The following is an 18,917-nucleotide window of genomic DNA, read 5'->3' as shown; positions in this document are numbered from 1 at the left end:
TGCCCAAACACAGAACAAATATTTTGAAATTTCTTACCTCAAAGTCAGCTTTTTAGGTTATCGCACAATTGTTTACTGTAATATTTAAAGCAACATTGGAAATTAATGGAAAATGAGACATTTAAAAAAAAAACATAATCTACTTTACTAGTAGTAACTGAAATATACGTAAGTTATATACCCTATGATGAAAACAATTCTTTTTGCCCGAGATTTTAGCGATTCCCGACTCGGAAAATTTTCGGACAGCTCCAAAAACTCAAATACGGACATTTTTCTATTTCATGCTTTGTACGATGCGGACATGGGCACGGACGCAAAAATACAAACAGTCCGTACAAAATACGGACGTATGGGAACCCTATCTTTAGAGATGGCAAATAACATTTTTAAATTTAGTAGCAATTTGAAAATCTGTCACAATTTCTGTATTCAATGCCTTTGCAAAACAGGATTTTGTCTTGTCTTTATTTTCTGTCCTCTTACGTGGAGTATTAATAAGTCGCTGCTCACGCAGCCATGTCAATTTTATCACTAAAATTGTTAAATATTAGTATTGATTATACAAAATGTCCCGCCCAAGATGGACGAATAACCATTTTAAGTAAAATTTGTTTTACACTTTTTTATTGTATTTAAGAAGAGGAGAGCGCCAAGCATATTTAAATTGTAATTAATAATACTGAGATTGTTTTAAACTAAAATTTTCTAAACTAAAAAATTGTTTAACGGTAAAAAAAGTAATAAAAATTGAGAGTGAAGCTCTCTTATACTTGTCTACTTAAGCGTCATTTTCATCTTCAACAAGCTATTCCTGTTCATAGAAATAATCCTAGTTTCTATAGATTCTGAAGTACGATTGTTGCTTATAACAATTCAATCTCAAGTACAGTGCAAAATTCATTAATATAAAAAACTTGTAGATACAAAAATATGTAATATGAATGCATATTCTGTGTTAGTGCAAGTATAAGGTATTTTATTAATTTCTTGCAGATTCTTCACTATTGCAGGAACTTCAAATATGCATAATTTTTTTAAAAGGTTAACATCATCTTGCACTCAGAACATACGTATGACAAGTTTCTAAAACTTAAATTTACTAGAAATGTTAATTAAAAAACTGTTTCTTTAACAGTTCATTTCTTTTCATATTCAGTTTTGACCTTCAACAGGTAATAAAAACTTGGTCCTAAAGCAGATTCGATTATAAATATATACTTCAACTAGAAAATTATTTTCAGAAACTGAATAATAATTAAAATGTACTGTAAAAAAATCCTTGAATCTCTGATAAGTAATTTCCAATAGTTTTACTAGGGCCTATGCTCTAAAAAAGGGTTGCACACAAGAGAGAGTAAATTTGCTGTTAAAATACAGAAACAAGTAATAATGTTTGGAGTGTACTTTCTGTTCCAACTTATGATTCAATTTAGACTGTAATGAAAGAATGCATATTATAATTTTAATTTTTGAATGTGCTCTCTTATTTCATAGATCTGGTCCTCCTGACAACGGATGTGCCAACGCTTCTGGGCGTTCTTATGGGTATAGCCATTTTCACTGGCCTCATCTGTTTTGTTTTGAAGCTCTTCAGCCGAGCCCGCTTCGCAAGGCCACGTCACTATGCCAACGCGAATTTACCGCCTCCCATCCTGTTCTCAAGCGAGACAGGTAAGATAGCTTACCTGCAGCACATAGTTTAATAAGTTCTATCTATATGCAGTAGTTTTGTCGTGTACGCCTGAGAGTTATAAAGCGCAGAACAAACACGTTAAAATAAATTAAAGATCCCAAGAAAGAAAAGTTAAAACAAAAACGTTTCAAGGTAACAGTATAAATATATACTCTAAATACTAGCTAAAGTGCCCGCTTTTTGTATGGGAAGAATAAAGTTTAAGGAAAATATTTGAAAGGTATATTTATAGCATCTTTCTCCTCGTAAGATATGTATTTCGATCAAAGTACAATGATAAATATATCACAAGTGCTATATTGTATGTGAAAAAATTCATTTCAAATAGCTCATCTGTTTCCTCACAATTGACATTTTTATGAATAACAAAAAAGAAACTAAAATGTAGGAATTGTCCCCTTCCCCCTTAGAAGCTGAGGCATGTGGTTACTTATTTCTAATGAGGAATTTAGATACTGAATTTCATCTCCCTAATTTGATGGACTTATGAAACATTCTATACTTTTCAAGTAATTTGAATTCCTTTTTCCTTCTTAGATTTTCTAATTTCAGTTAAAATGAAGATACAAAAACACTATCCTAATTAAGTGCAAAGTATGTTCTAAAACTAATTTCTAAAGGTTTAGTCGTTTCTTCACATAAATTAGGAGATTAAGTAGAAATAATACCGACCTCTTTAGAAGCGGAGTTTTCGAAAACTTCTTGGACATGTGTCTACTTATTTGTAATGAGGAATTCATGTGCCGAGATGTATCTCCCTTATTTAAGGGATTTGTGGAACAATCTATTTTAACATATATTTTGAATATCCTTAGGATACGCATTTTAATCAAAATGACATGATTCCAGCTCGAAGACAGTTCAAAAATTCATTATAAAAAGTTTCGATCGATTGCTTTCTCAAAGCCATTTTCATTTTTATATATACACGGAGAAAACATATACCCTGCTATCTGTAAGGATCTTACGTTAATCTGAAAACTTCCAGACCAAACAGGTGACAGTAGAATACACCATGCAGCGACTGTAGAGAATCAACTGCTGTATCTATGCCTGTAGGAAAGAGACTGTTATCTGGAGAATATAGATACTGCACAGCGTATAATCTGTACGTACGGTAGGACGCTAGGTAGACCCTATAAGAAAAAGTTGATGGAAACTGGAATCGAACCAGGGACTCAAGCCCGAGAGGAATTCGCCCTCTACCATGGAGAGCAATCGTGGATTACAATGAAAGAAGTAAAGAAGGAGTAGTTGTAGGCTACCGTGTTATATATCGCAAGATAGACTAAAAAACACTGAAAGAGAATAAGCCATGTTTATATTATTTGTCACGGAACAGTGTACGGGGAGGAGATAACTTCAGAACAAGAAAACACAAAATGGTGACCTGTGTCAAAGGCAATCTCACAATCACAGCTCAGAGAAGAAAATGAAATCTTTCAGTTTAACGTCTCACGATTATGTTCTTTAGGCTAAGGGAGACGATGATTAAGGCTAGTGAATGATATTGCAAGAATCATGAAATGGGAAACTGAAAGGAAACTGGATCCTGAGTATCCCTAGAAAATCCACGGACATGATGTTGTCCATCACAAACTGACTTAGCCAGAATCGAACCGGAGACCCCACGCACTAGAGGTAAGCTCTCTATCACTGAGCCATCGTGCCTCCCAACTGGGAGAGGGGTGTCCCGTGCTGGTTAAATCAGCTACTGCTGCCAAGAACATTGCATGTGGGGGTTCATATAGTACAGTTGTTGTTGTATGCTATAATGGTATCATTGCATTCTCCGTCCAAACGCTGTTTATGTACGTCGTCCACCGTCTGCAACAACAGCATTGTAGTAATAGCTCATATATACTATCGAGTTTAGTACTTTTTCTATCTAGTAGCTAATTTCAACAGTATTTCAATACCGTGTAACTAAAGAATAATGTAAAGAATGTAGCTTTTTCTTTATTATTTCCCTGTCTTACAATTCGCCTCACCTCTATATACTGAAATAAAATACTACACTTTGCGTCGCAAAAGGTCATGAAGGACTCTGGCGCACCTTTTAGCCGGTGATGTGTGGTCAATGCATCGCTTCTAATGCTATATTTCTGACCTGAAATAACTTCTCAGGCGTGTTCACGCGTACTGCTTCTTAGCGATCGAGTTCATTAGCATGACCCTGAAACGACCTTTTGTATACAGTGCTTAACCACAAATTTTTGACCACCTATGGATGATCGAAAGGAAATAGAAAGGAATGTAAACTCTACTGGTTACCCATTGGATCTCGTGACACTGTAATGGGTTCCTGTATGTGTTATTATCCAATATGAAATCTGAAATAATGATTCATGTCTAAACAAGAAGGAAAGTTAACATTATGAATATTTGGAATCGGGAAGAAAACCTATGCTAAATAAACTACGTGAATTGAGATTATAATCTCATGATATTGCGTTGAAATGGCGCAATTGCAGTAAGTTTATACAATGATACACTATGAATACGTAGGCTCAGCATATCTTCACTACCTTACGTAAAATCGAAAACAAAATATGTTGCAGAGATTGAACCTGTGCCTGAACGTCGATATCATCTTATAGTAAACTATTAACGATTCATTACGGGGATAGAACCAGTACATCGACTATCTTAGTGATACTAATTCTTCTGTGTGGTAGAACTAAAATATCAATCTGACTGTGAGATGTAAAAGCATAGAGAGAAAAGCTATACTCGCGTCAGGACTTTGGCTGCTAGGGCGAGATCAGTGAATATATGAGCAATGAAACAAGCTATGAATTCTTATGAAGTATATAGAAACAATAAGGATTTAACGGTATGGAGTATAAGGTACAATCTACAACTTAACTCGTACACAATAGAGTGCGGCTACTTCCTGGTTCTCGAAGAATTTCTGTTCGGGCTGCTTCTCTGATTCCAAGGTCTGGTTTACTGATTCCACATGTACTCACAGATCACGTTGGTTCTGGGATGGAGTCAAGGAATTGGTTGGGTGTCAGTGTCCAATCTTATATGACTTTGAAAGATGCTCTATAACGTGAACTTCTTTTGCTAATGAGATTCCAATGATATCGTCTCAGCTCTTTTCTAACTAACTATCCATTAGCCGGGCGATATGTCCATTTAGCCAATCATCCATCATTAGATAAATACTTTTGAACCCTTGTCCTGAGTGACTTGAGGATTAACATGATAAGAAGTTGACAACGTACTCGTATGATGGTTCAAGAATGCTAAACTTTTGTGTTTTTATAGATCACATGCTTAGTTTAGATGCTTAGGTTAGCGGAAGAAATATGTAACAAAGTAAGACCATGAATTTGCTTCTGTCATTACAATTTACATCAAATGACTCTAGAAGCTTCTGATTGAGTCAATGTATTCAATCAATGAGTGTTTGGAAATAAAGATGAGTTTCATTGTTATGAAATTCTTTTCCTACGAAATTTTCTGACTGGTACCTTATCATCAAGTCTCTTGTATCTACATGGATTCAATATACTCTTAACTATTACAATGCACCTTCTTCTCTCAGTAACCACTAACAGCCATTCGGATCGCTTCTTGAAGAAGTTTGTTCCAATGATTTAAAAGAAATTGGATAAGGAACAATAAATCTCTGACCTTGATTTACCCCTGCCATATTCTGGCAGCCTACCAGTTTCACGTATGAATTCTAGTGACATGTGTCCTACAATTTAACACGAGACTCTTGTTATCAAATATCCCCAGTACAGAAAGCAGGAATGCTAACTTCTTAGCCAGAGAAAGTCATATTAAAATGCAGATTTATAGCTTTAGGGTTACTTTTTAAAGTAAATTGTGTTGTATTTCCTTTATTTTAATAAGAATGTATATTTCCGAAAATATATGTCAGAATGCAAGCTTACAACAAATTGGCGTAGGCGAATCATCTACGTAAGCAATGTTTACGCTTCGCACTGAGTAACCTAATTCACTTAAGCACTTAAGCTAATGATGTATCAATATACGGACAATGTAATTTCTAACTTAAGTTTCTTAAATTTTATTTCTACTAAATGCTTGCAAGTTTTATACACGTTATAACAACATACATATAAACATTTGAAATCAATAACATTTAGTTGTAAATGCTCAGTTCCCCAAGCTTTCCACGAGTTTAATTAATGACTGTCATCTAAATTACAATGACTTTAAATGCACGTTTGTGTGTGTTTATATGTGTGCGCGTATTTAAGTATATGTAAATACCTTTTGAAAGAAATGGCATACTGATTCATGTTGTAACAAAGAGATGAAAGATAGTTTTATTTTATTTTAATAGGAAACAGATGATAGAATTTCTTTCACTAACTTTGCCTAGTCCACTTTATCAACTGGATGTCGCCTAATAAGGGTTTCGTTTTATTTATTTCACAGTTCCTTCTGAATTCAAATACTTACTGTTCCACATATATACAATTTTTAATTTGTTAATCAGTTCACTTGTTCCTAATCTGTATAGATGCTGCAAAATAATTTCACCTGGTCACGTCGATGTTAATTAACTTAAATCATTTTTTGCTCTTAATTTCTATAAGTGCTAATGAATAACTAGTATACATAAAACACAACATTATCTACTAGGGATTTTGTTGATATTTGTCAGTGTTTTAAATTAATTCCGTGAAGTAAATAATTATTCGGGAAATTTAGTTATGTTGATTTATCGAGTATTAAAGTTTTATTTTTCCTTTCCCGTGGATAAAAATATGTATCTAATACAGGTAACAATAATAAATTGCATATTACACTTGTTGCAAAGATTAAAACTGGATTTTTGTTTTGGTGTTTGTCTCCTCAAAAATAATATGTTAATGTTAGAGTGCAACACATTTTTGTATTGTAGAAGATTGTATTGACGGATGAATGTATGGGAACACAAATTTGTTGATACAGTAATAAGTGACCATTAGTTGACACGATCATTGGAAATAATCCGTTTTGAAGAAGTGTTTATGTTGACATAGATTGTATTTTGAAAGAAATTTCACCTTTGGTTTCCTGGGAATTAGTTCTGGTCAACTAAACATATTTACTAAGGTCGTGAAGTTAACTCAACAACATAAACAGATAGCAATTAAAACCAGTATTACCTATTGTATATTAATTTATTCTGGCCTGCTTCTTTAGTAAGAATAATATTTTTTAAATGTCAGTAGATCAAATAGAAATCTCATCAGTTCAACAAGGTACCATAAACAATGCAGTAAACCTATGTTTCACTACTCTCTCATTTAAAAAGAAAAAACATGTTACTATTGCTCCTCCGACTTCTGACCACTGTTATCAACAACAGTCTTTTATATATCCTGCCATGAAATGTAAAACTTCTCTCTAAACTATCCATTAAATATTAGATACTTCTCCCTGTTTGAGTTAGTTTAGACATAATGAATAATATTTACTCCTTCAAATCTTTCTGTTTTATTTGCCTCCAAACTACTTCCCTGAGATATTACAAGTATTGTATTAATATTCGCTTCTCTCTAATTCTCCCGAATACTTTCACATTTACTTATCGCAAACATAAACCTTCTCAAACTCCAAATTTATGTTCTTAGGAAGCGTCTTTCCTCGCTTATAAACCAATAATTATGACTAACACAATAATTATGAGAAATAATTCCTCAACAAACTTGTCTTCCATTAACTGAAACGCTTTCTATTCCCTTTTAATATAAATACCCCAAACACCAATTATTACTACCCAACATCTACTATCACTTTCCTCGTTTGTATAACTTCGAGCCATGTTTGTCAATCGTGCTCTTAAATGTGATTTCAACAGTTTACTCATCTATTTTAACCGTATGTTATTCATTTCAAATTTGGTCAGTTTTGATCAATCTTCCATATTTACAAGTGATGTGATTATAACGTACTGGTGGGAATTGTTATCGAAAAGAAATGAAATGAAATCTTTGAGTTTTACGTCCCACGGTTATGCCGGGTAGGCTAAAGGAGACGGTGATGATGAGTAATGAATGGAAATGGTGGAATGAAGGAAGTGGGAGGAAACGGGAGAACCCCGAGAAAACCCACGCACACGGTGTTTGTCCACCACAAAGTTCACTTGGCGGGGGCTGGGATCGAACGCGGGACCCCAAGCACCAGAGGTGAACGCTCTACCACTGAGCCACCGCGGCCCCCAATTGTTATCGAAGTTAAGTGTGGCTGCATCACATTCAACGTAACCAACTCTATCTGCGCAGCCATCGGAATTCGTTTCCAGCATGAATTATAAGAACAATCTTAGAAGGGAAGAAAACAAAACTTCTGAACTAGAATAGTGAATGCTTAAAAAAATAAGAAATTCCTCGAGAGATGATAATATGAAGAGAAAGATCTTTATTAACGATTTACTTCGGATGTTTAAATGTTTCAGATCTTGTGAGTGTCCTGATCAGTACTCTTACGGATAAATATTAACGCCACAAGATTGTAATATATTTTCTAAAAAAGAAAAATAGATTTTTCTCAAAAATAAAATAAATATTATAACAATAAAGGAACATATTAGTCTAAGTAAATCCAATTAAAATAAAATTCAATCTAAAACTAAAGAAATTTAAATGTCAAAATAAAGTTATATCACAAATTATAGTTTTATAGTTTGATACTCTCCAGTGCCCATACATATTTATTTATTTGAACGATAGATTCTCAAATTTTGGAAATTTACAACTTCTTCCTCTTTCTCTTTCATGAGCTGTAGTACTCAAGCAACTTACTTCGTAAACATTAGAAACACTCCATTATTCCATAAATACTAATAAAGTTATATATATTTGCCATGAAAACTTATTTCATGGAACTGATTTCTAAACTGCAGAAGCATTATTATCATCAAATATGGTTCTCGTTAAATTAAACTTATTCCAATTAACTTTTTAAAACCGAAATTCGTTTCAAAAGTGAGGAAAATAACAGGAACTTATATGTGAAATATAACACAAGTGTTCCTGTTATTTTTACGTTCGTATTTTATTAAAACATTTAGTTCCTTACATTTTTAAAACTGTTATTAATCTAGACGTTGATCTTATATATATAATTCCATATATAATTCCATAGCTACTTCTCACTTTCCACTATCTTCTTATTCTATGGGAGAATCCAATTGATTATATCTTCACTTCTTAATCAATACATCTCCGTAATTCATGTTCAATTGCTGGTATTTAACATCATTTGACCGTCAAGGTCCGTATTGCCATGGTTCCCATTTCATGTATGAAGAAAATCTTTTAAAGAATGTTTTGTGTACGTTAAACTTATTCCGGTAACATTCAGACACTATTGAGCTTGAAGCATTCATTCTTTGAAAATGTTTGACAGTTGTTATGTTAGAAGAAACATCTTCCACAGGCCTGTGTGCTTTCGGGGAAAAAGAGAGTGCAAAAAATGGCTTTCTCCCAAACATGCTTGAAAAAACATAGGCTATAGTTTCTGTTTACTTACCTTTTTTTAAATAATTTATTTATTCTTTTGCATAAGTGCTCAAATCTCACAAACCTTTCATCATATAACAGAACATTGAATATCACGTTTTTGTGTGTCATTTTGTCAATGTACACATTTGCTTTACTTCTTATTTCATCATTACACACAAACCTCACGCACAACTTAATTTTGCAGTTTTCTAATAACATCTACTGCAAAAAACTTTTTATAATTGCAAACAAAACTTGTAATTTCTTTCTTCTTATTATTATTTTCCTATTTAAAGTTGTAAACTTCATACTTCATCCAGTTATACATATAAGTGACATATCATTGTCTTAGCACGTTCTACAAAATAAGATAATTAAAGTAATGCAGTTGAAAAATAAAACCTTCACAGAAAACCGACATTCAAATTTCAGGAAATTTTTGGGTTTCTATGAAGCAACCCATTCTGAGGTGTCTCTTTCGATATAAAAAATTATTTTTCTGAAATTTTAACATATTTGGATTCGTGCATCACCGGTGGCTCATGTCGAGCCGTGTTTATTACACCATAAGCGCAGACCGACGTGTGCTACCGTTGACGCACAATAATTTTATCAAATCTTTCCGATTTGAAGGTTAGGTAGTTTGATGAATATCTTCATGATGGCATTAATCTTCAAAGAGTTGGAGGAGGAGTTTCGAGGAAGAGTGGTTGAAGGAGTAGTTTCAAACTGCATATCCTCACAAATAGGGATGCGCACGAGTCGAGACACACTTTGTAAAATTCGAGACGAGTCGAGACAAACGTGTTTCTCGACTCGAATTTTCGAGTCGAGACACGAGTCGAGTCGAGACAGCTCATAAAAATCTCGACTCGACTCGAATGTCTCGAAAATTTTTCTAAAACTTTTAATATTATTATGAAGAAATTATTCACTCAGGAACAGCCTTGAAACCAATTCCAGCATTTATTACTTTAGAAAGGTACAGAACGTATAAATTTAATAGTTAATCTTCCGAGATCAAGATCTAATTTTCAGCTCAATTCAGTTAATTAAAACTGGTAATTAATGTCGTGATATTTGATTGTACTTCAAATAATAATAATAATAATAATAATAATAATAATAATAATAATAATAATAATAATAATAATAATAATAATAATAATAATAATAATAATTGAGTATCTAGTTTGTATAAAACTATTATCCGTAGCCTATATCTAGTCTGTATAAGAACATTGCAATAAAGTGAACATCATAAATTGTCTGAATGAGCAATTGGCAGTCTATAGTAATTTAGCATAGTTATAACTATTGTGTTTTTATTTCCATGAACGATATAGAGCTACATAACTTCTGGACAGGGCCAGATTTAAGGGGGTGCAAAGGTGCACGCTACCCCCTTTGTTGTAAATATACCTGTCTAAAATGAGAAGCTAGCAGTGAAAATACCGCGACATTGGTGTGTCGTGAATGGTCCACTGATGTACCGCGAGGATATCAAAACAAAATTATTAATTCTATAGCAATCAAATTGCAAAACGTAGGGGAAAATGTATATTTGTATTGCACATTACTATGAATCTCTACTATGAATCTACAATTTTAAGTTTCATGACGTGTTACTTTTCTGTACATTTCTAATGTTGAAAAAAGTATTTGTTATTGTTATGACCATTATTGCTTCTTTATCGTTACAGACTATTTCGTAACTTGAAAATTTAAAATATCATTCAATCCTTTCGATAAATTATTTACATTTGTGTTTTAAAAGTAAAATAGATTTATTTGTTCGTTCGTTATTTAATGATCTTCATTCTTAGTAAAAGGTTGGATACAGTTTTCGAAAGAGTAAGCGTATTTTTAATAAGCTGAGTCCAACATTTCATTGCAGTTGTTTTCTCCTTTTAAATTAGAATGAAAAATAAGCATAGTGATTTACCACGAGGAAAACCCAGTGATCGAGCTTTCTTCTCTGTGCGAAGGAGATCAGTAATCAAAGAAAAAAAAATACCAGTGTGTTTTATATTTACAAATAATAATATCTATAAGTGTGCCGCGAGAATCCATGTTACACCCATAGTGTGCTGCAAGTTGAAAAAGGTTGGGAAACGCTGGTTTAGAGGAAAGAATAATTGGTACACTCCCTCCTCCCTGCTCTCTCTCTGCCTAGTATATTTTATTTATTTTATTGTCTCCGAAACACCATTCCAGACAAATGCTTTTCGGTAGAAAAGTTAGAAACAAACCATCCCGCTCTTGGACAAAGTGGGCAACATGCGGTAGTCAGGTCAATGAACCTGCTTTGGAAATTTTCGTGCAATTTAGGTTACTGAGAGGGTGTAGTTTCTTCAACTAAGCCGCCTTCTACTATGGCTCGTGCCATAAATAAGTCATCGTCTGATCATATGGGAAACACCGCTAGTTGTCCTTGCCTGACATCTGTTTCATATTCATATAGCAAATGTTTTTTTTTTTTTTTTTTAAGACGGTGTTGTATCTATCCAGAGAAATATCATCCGCCCCTGTTCCCATTTGAAATGTTGCGGTTGACCCCCTTGAGCCTTATGATGGGAGCCCTGGGGGACTGGCTTCTTACAAAGTTCTCTTGGCCCTCGACATGAGTACATTCCTGTGCAATTGGATTTGCAACATCTCTTTTCACTTCGCAGCAATTTGAGATCACATTGTTCGATGCCATGTTAAGACAGCACATATTTGTGGCGTCCATTTTGAAAAACATGCTTCATATAGCAAATGTTTCTATATATGTTGTTGCACATTCCATGATCAATCGAGAGAGGTAACACTCGATCCCTGTTTCCTTTTGAAAATTTGAAGTTGGCTCCTGGGGCCCTATGTTGGGGATCCTGGGGGCACTTGCTTCTCACAGACTTTTATCACCCCCTGACATTGGTACATTCCTGGACAACTGGATCCGTCACATTTTTGTTCGTTTCGCAAATCTTTCAGGTCACAAAGTTTGATGGGACACCCTGCATATTCCCACATACGACCCAACCATGACATAATGCTCACTACTTCTATTATCGGTTGTTGGCTCAACCCAACCATTTCATGTTCCCCGACTTGACATTGCCTCAATCACTCTAACATTGATGCATTCCGAGTGATGCCTGTTGCCGGAATTTTCTTTTTCTGAAGCGAGTGGCCTAACTATATTAGACTTGTCTGGATGTCCATGGCCAGTCTTGCCAACTTTGGAACTCGTTTTTCTTTTCGACTCTAGGTACGTCGGTTTCCTGCATATTCGGTGCTTTTTGTTTTGTTCATTCTAATATGTACAGCCCCTGATCAAATGTGGCGCATTATGGCCAACTCCGTTTTTTCTGTATTTTTCGTACTTCTGTTTTTTTTCTATTTTCTTTTGTTAGATTGTACCACTGATTAGACACGCCATATCTTATGTTCTACATGACAGGTTGACACTGAATATTGCACTCACTTCATATAGTGCTCTTTGCAAAACATGTACTTTTCATTGCAGTTGGCAACACTGTTAACCTCACTGGTGGCCTTCATTTGTTCCCTATTGTGGCAAGTCTCTTTCTATACATCACTTGTCAGCATTGTATTTTGCCGTGCCCCCCCCCCCTTTTTTTTGTGTGGAATTTGCACTTTTCCCCTTTGTCCAGCCTTGCTGTTTCCCGAACTTCCACCCCTTATATTTCCTGAGCCTATTGCTATGGGCAGCTAATTTTTTGGGAATGCTCATCTCTGTTACAGCTCTTTCAATTGGCATAGGCCACACCTTTCACTGCAGCTATCATTTTCGGAAGGTTCCCTTGTGAGATCCGAACGAGACAATTGTGTTCACATTGGATATGTTATAACTAGACGAATCCCGAGGTTATACGTGTCACCGGGCGGGATATCGTGAGTTACAACATATTCAACGAACTTAAAATGTTCGTTACTGAATTCTCTATGTATGTGTGTCTATCTGTCCGTCTGTCTGTTATTTGCAATTTTCTCAATTTTGTACACTGCATTAGATAGAGCATCAAAAACTATTAGACAAAATGATTAAATTTTTCGCGTCAATCTAACCGTTCGCAAGATAGTGGCCAAAACATGACCGATTTACAGAAATTTAAGCAGCCATATCTCGGGAACCGTAAGTCATAGAGAGATCATAGTGGTGTTGATCAATATCTAAAAGGATGGTAAACATTTTGGTACCAAATAGTAACCGGTAGTCACTGTCCAACTGGCCAGTGGTTTGGCCAATGGCCAGTTGGCCAGTGGCCACCAATTAATATCAGGACAAAAATGTTTAACATTCTATTAGGGATTGATTACCACCAATATCATATCTCTATGGCTTACCGTTCCCATGATATTGGCCAAAAACATGGCCAATTTCTAGATATTTAAAAAGCCATAGCTAGGAAATTACCTGCTAGAATAGTTTGAACCGAGTCATTTGTTCGGAAACGATTGGGTAAATGGAAAACTCGGTGAACATGTATCCCATCATTTTCAAGGCCACACTTTTTTGGAGTAAAAAGTTTGCCTCAGGGTTCCCCGCAGGGCCCCAGACGGGATCCAACTAAAAAGTTTCAAATGGCAAGGGGGGTTAAGTAGCACAGCGTTTGAAATCTGTTGTAAAATGAAGGAAAATGGAGCAAGTCTCGACTCTCTACGACAACCCTGTGCAATATGGCGGCGGGTCAAAATGAAAACAAAAACTTAATTGAAAAGTCCACGGCCACCCGTATAAATCGAAAATGGTGAGACAAATGTAAAAACAAGAAAGGACGTGTGGCATTACGAGATCGAGCTGAAGAGAATCTCACAGTAAATATCAAGCTCAAGCTCGAATTAGTGAGAAACTTGACTAGTGTGATCCTGATTGAGATTAGCGAACGCGAGCTCCATTGAGGATAGAGAGCATGAGCCCGAGTGAGTCACGGTTGCAAAATTACCAATTTTACTTCTTTCTTTCTTTCTTTCTTTTCTTTTCTTTTTTTTTCCTACTCCAATGCGTAAGGTTTATGAACAGCAGAAGTGCTTGGTAGAAAGACCTTAATTAGCATTGTTTGAATTATCCATAGACTAGGAACTGCTTAGATATCTAATGCAACTTACGTTCGCATTTTAACAATTCAGGTTGTAATTAAAACCTTGAATACTGAGCAGATGAGCACGCAGAATGTTTTGTTGGGGTGTATTTCTAATACGCAATTAATTCTTCGTAAACAAATACAACTCTATAGTATCTGAAGCGGCTTGAGTTGGATTGAATGAAAACGTGAACATGTATTCGAACTGCGCAATGTATTGTTAATTATCATGAACTGGAACAATTAGAAAAAAATGGAAGCGCGACTGATGAGCACCAAACATCAAAATTTCACAAGGCATGGTCTAAGCTCACACCTCAAAGACCAGAAAAAAAGATTGCCCCATCAACTAACCGTTGTCTTGTCCAAGTCAGTTGCTTCTTTTCATTGTGAAATTTCCTGCAAGTTAATCAGAATGTTGAAAATTTCCTACATTTTAAATTTATTTAGTATGTACTGATCAGTCAGAACATTATGACTACCAACCTACTATCGATATAATTTCCGTCCAGGCGATATCTGTGTCACCTGCCGATGAATGCCTGCTAGTCAGTCACGCGTACGGTGCATGTAGTATCAGTGAGAGTGCTGGCCGTGTGTAGAATGGGGAAGGCGCGCGATCTGAGTTTGACCGAGGGCAAGTTGTAATGACCCGCATACTCGGCAGGAGAATTTCGGAAACTACAGGACTTGTCGGATGTTCGAGGAGTGCTGTGGTGAGTGTCTTCAACAAGTCGCGAAACCAAGGGAAAACGACGTCCAAACGTCGAGGGGTTGGGCGCCCCCACCTCATTACAGATGTCGGACGTCATAGGCTGGGCAAACTGGTAAAACAAGACAGGCAGCGAACTGTGGCAGAACTAACATCATACTTTATTACTGGGCAAAGTACAAGTGCATTTGAACACACAGTGCACCGAACACCCCTAACGATGGTCCTCTGAAGCCCATGTCCCATCTATGTGCAAATGTTAACACCACGACATCGGCAACTGCGACTGAAATGAACACATGACCATCGTCATTAAACCTTGGCACAGTGGCAGAGCGTTGCATTGTCTGATGAATCCCGATACCTTCTTCATCATGACGATGGGAGGGTGCGAATCCGTCGTGTTCCAAGAGAACAGTTCTTTGACACCTGTACTGCGGGACGGAGACAAGCTGGCGGCGGCTTAATTATGCTCTGGAAAACATTCACGTGAGCATCCATGTGTCTAGTGGAGCTCGAGCAAGGCACCATGACGGCCAAGGCGTATCATACACTGCTTGCAGACTACGCACACCCCTTCATGACGACCATGTTTCCCAACGGTAGTGGCATTTTTCGAAAAGATAATGCACCATATCACAAGGCCAGGATTGTGATGGAGTGGTTCGAGGAACGCAGGGACAAGTTCCAAGTGATGTGCTGGCCGCCCAACTCGCCTGATCTGAACCTAATCGAACACAAATGGGATGTGATTGAACATGACTTCAGAGCGCATCGCCCCCCTTCCCGGAATTTATGGGAATTAGATGACCTGTGTGCAAGGGCGCCGATCCTGGGGGGCCGAGGGGGCCCGGGCACCCCCAAAGCTGATGTGAACTCCCGCATTGTATTTATGAATATACAATATTTGGCATAATTTGAATACAATTTGTCTTAAAATCCTCATATATATGCCTTCTGCATCTGAATGCCCCCCACATTTACAGAAAAATCGGCGCCCTTGCCTATGTGTACCAATCAACTCTCTCCAGTGACCTTTCAAGGATCATTGCGTCCATGCCAAGACGCGTCGCCATTGTTATCCGTGCCAAAGTTGGACACACTGACAATAAGGTAGGTAGTCATAATATTCTGGCTGATGTGTGCGTATATTTTAACTCGTATGTTTTGTCTCGACTCGAATTTCGAGACGTCTCGACTCGAATTCGAGTCGAGTCGAGACAGAGACTGTCGAGTCGAGACACAAGTCGAGACATAAACATATTTTCGAGTCGAGACACGAGTCGAGACAACATTTTCTCGAGACGAGTCGAGACAGGCTTAAATCTCGACTCGACTCGACTCGACTCGAATGCATCCCTACTCACAAAGAGCAGCTTCATTACAGAAAATGAGTATTAGTTCGTTTGTGTTTGTGTTCGGAGATTGTTTGCACCAGCATTGTTGCAGAAGCTGATCTAGTGTAATAACTGGTGTTATTGTCGTGCTCTGTCAGAATTAGGTAAATACATGTAAAAAGTGTTAGTAAGTACTTGAAACGTAAAATCCTGTTACGAAGCCATGAAGCAGGAACAGGGAACCCCGCCAGCTCGAAAATTGGCAAAACGTGTTTCCACATACTGCAATAGCTGTGAAGGTAACCCCACTATGTGTCTGGAGTGCTTGAATGAGAAATATTAAGAAAATTCAAAAAGCAAAAACCATGTAAGTAACTCACTAGACAGTCTATTCATTATTTTCATTTCAACACAAAATAATGTATCTCTGATTTTTAAAGTGTATTTTCTAGTGAATAATACTAGCTTTTATTGATTTTGAAAAAAAAAAATATTTGTCTACAATTTTCTCAAAATAAGTTTTATTTACGATTATCTGTACATTTCCATACGCATTTTACATTACAAAAGATGTCATACTAGTCACACTTTATGTATAATAATATCAGGTTTATTTCCCTTAAAAGATTTACAGGTCTGCTCCATAGATTGCCTACTATGTATATAATAGCAGAAGGTTCGTAACATTGTTCTACTTTTCAAACAACCCAAAGGCAACTCATGGGCACGAATATCAGAATAAAGATCGTGTACCATCGGGGGTGAACGTCGGGAATTAAGGAAGAATGGCATGTGCCACCGGTGTCACACGTCGGGATTTTCGAAAAGCATAACTTCTTCATTACTGTCAGATGTCGGGCTGAACGTGTTAATGTTAGATAGACCTTGTGACAGTGAGGTTCTCGAAATAATTACAACGAATAACAATTAGGTATTTGATAGTTTAAAAGTTGGTTTCAGTTTTGCTAAAGTATGTTTACAATATAATCTACCGAATTTATGGTTCAATTACTAAGATCAGAAACGAAATTTTAATAATTACACTCATATATACTCAATAGAAATAATTGTTGGTAAACGCTTAAAAGAAAAGATAGTGAAAGTAGAATGTATTAGTGATAGAGTTATTAAGACTTAAAGGGAAAAAGAAGGATCTAGTAGTGATACAGACATATGGACCGACGAGTTCACATGTAATTGAAGTAGAGAAAAATTATGAGAATATAGAACAAATTATAGATAGGGAGAAGAACGGTGCATATGTAATTGTAATGGAAGATTTGTGCCATATGGGTCAGAAACATGGGCATTCCGCAAAAATGATGAAAAAGAGTGGAAGGTTTCGAAATGTGAGTGTGATGAAGAATGGAGAGAATCGGCTGGGTCGATCGGAAAACGAATGAGAGCGTGTCAGAAATGTTGGGAGAGAAAAAACAGTTTTAGATATTATTAAGAAGAGGAAGAGAAACTGGTTGGGATATTGACTAAAAAGGAACTGTATCATGAGGGATGTCATAGAGTATAGAATGAGAGGAAAGAGAGGAAGAGGGTGAAGGAGACAGTATGTAATGGGAGGATTAAGGAAGATATCAAAACAGGGAAATCGTACGTGAAGACGAATAGGTTAGCGAGCATGGGGACTTCTCAGTTGTAGCAAATGATCTTTCAATAATGGATGAATACCTATGATGATTATGACACTCATACGTATAAAGAAATGAAATAATAATGGTTCATCATATGATAAAAGTTAGATATTGCGTTATTTGTGATTGAAAGAGAAAAAGTGGTTCAAAATTCGTAACTTTAAGATACAAACTATAATTACGTAAATTTGGGTTATACTCTGCACCTTGTCGGTATTTGCGGATACCTAGACAACCAAGTAGTCGAATATACTCTACGTGACAAACAGAATAAAATTGGCGAAAATACTGAAAAGTTTGTAATTATTTCAACAGTAATTTAAAACAATCTCACACAAGATAGGTGATTTGTTCATTAACAATGTTTCTCGTACGTTTTCTCCATTTACTTCAACTTTATGCGTACTTAAGCATTATTTTGTGTGTGTGTGTTTTTCTTGCAAGTTCTCAACTCTTAACATTTTTGCCTTCTATATTACCGCATGATGCCTTTAACGTGTAAAAATTCACATAATGAGCTTCTACATGTTAACATATTAAGCTTTTTTAAATTTTGTTAGAAAACATGTATCAACTTTTTGTATTCAGTGGTTTAAAGAACTCGATAACAAGAATAGCTTGAGTGATCCAAGATTGTGCATCATTAATCGAAATCGGAATGATATCTGTATAATTGAATACCCTACTTTCGTTTGAAAACGTAGCGTCTTCAGCAAAAGAAAAAACTAAGTCTTTCATTATTATGTCCTATAGTTATGTAATGTTGGCTAAAGGAGACGGGGATGATGAGAATGAATGAAGTGATGGAATGAAGAAAGTGGGAAGAAATGGGAGAACCCCGAGAAAGCCCCCCACACACAGTATTTGTTCATCACAAAGTCCACTTGCCGCGAGCTGGAATCGAACCAGGGACCCTATGCATCAGAAATGAATGTTTTACCACTGAGCCACTGTGGGT

General features: G+C 36.1%; 1 protein-coding gene across 2 annotated transcripts in view; it reads left to right on the top strand.

Annotated features, from left to right (window-relative positions):
- LOC145678552 (uncharacterized) overlaps nucleotides 1-18,917 on the top strand; it is a 273,608-nt gene that overhangs the window by 220,275 nt on the left and 34,416 nt on the right. For both annotated transcript variants that reach the window (XM_081748837.1, XM_081748836.1), the window contains exon 4: nucleotides 1,498-1,674. In XM_081748837.1, coding sequence (XP_081604963.1) covers nucleotides 1,498-1,674 — 177 coding nt within the window. The remainder of the gene's footprint in view (nucleotides 1-1,497; nucleotides 1,675-18,917) is intronic.

This window comes from Thermobia domestica, chromosome 2 (assembly GCF_964235325.1).
Source record: "Thermobia domestica chromosome 2, izTheDome1.hap1.1, whole genome shotgun sequence".
NCBI lineage: Eukaryota > Metazoa > Arthropoda > Insecta > Zygentoma > Lepismatidae > Thermobia > Thermobia domestica.
The sequence above is the reverse complement of the archived record's forward strand: the minus strand, read 5'-3'. Positions and strand labels throughout refer to the sequence as shown.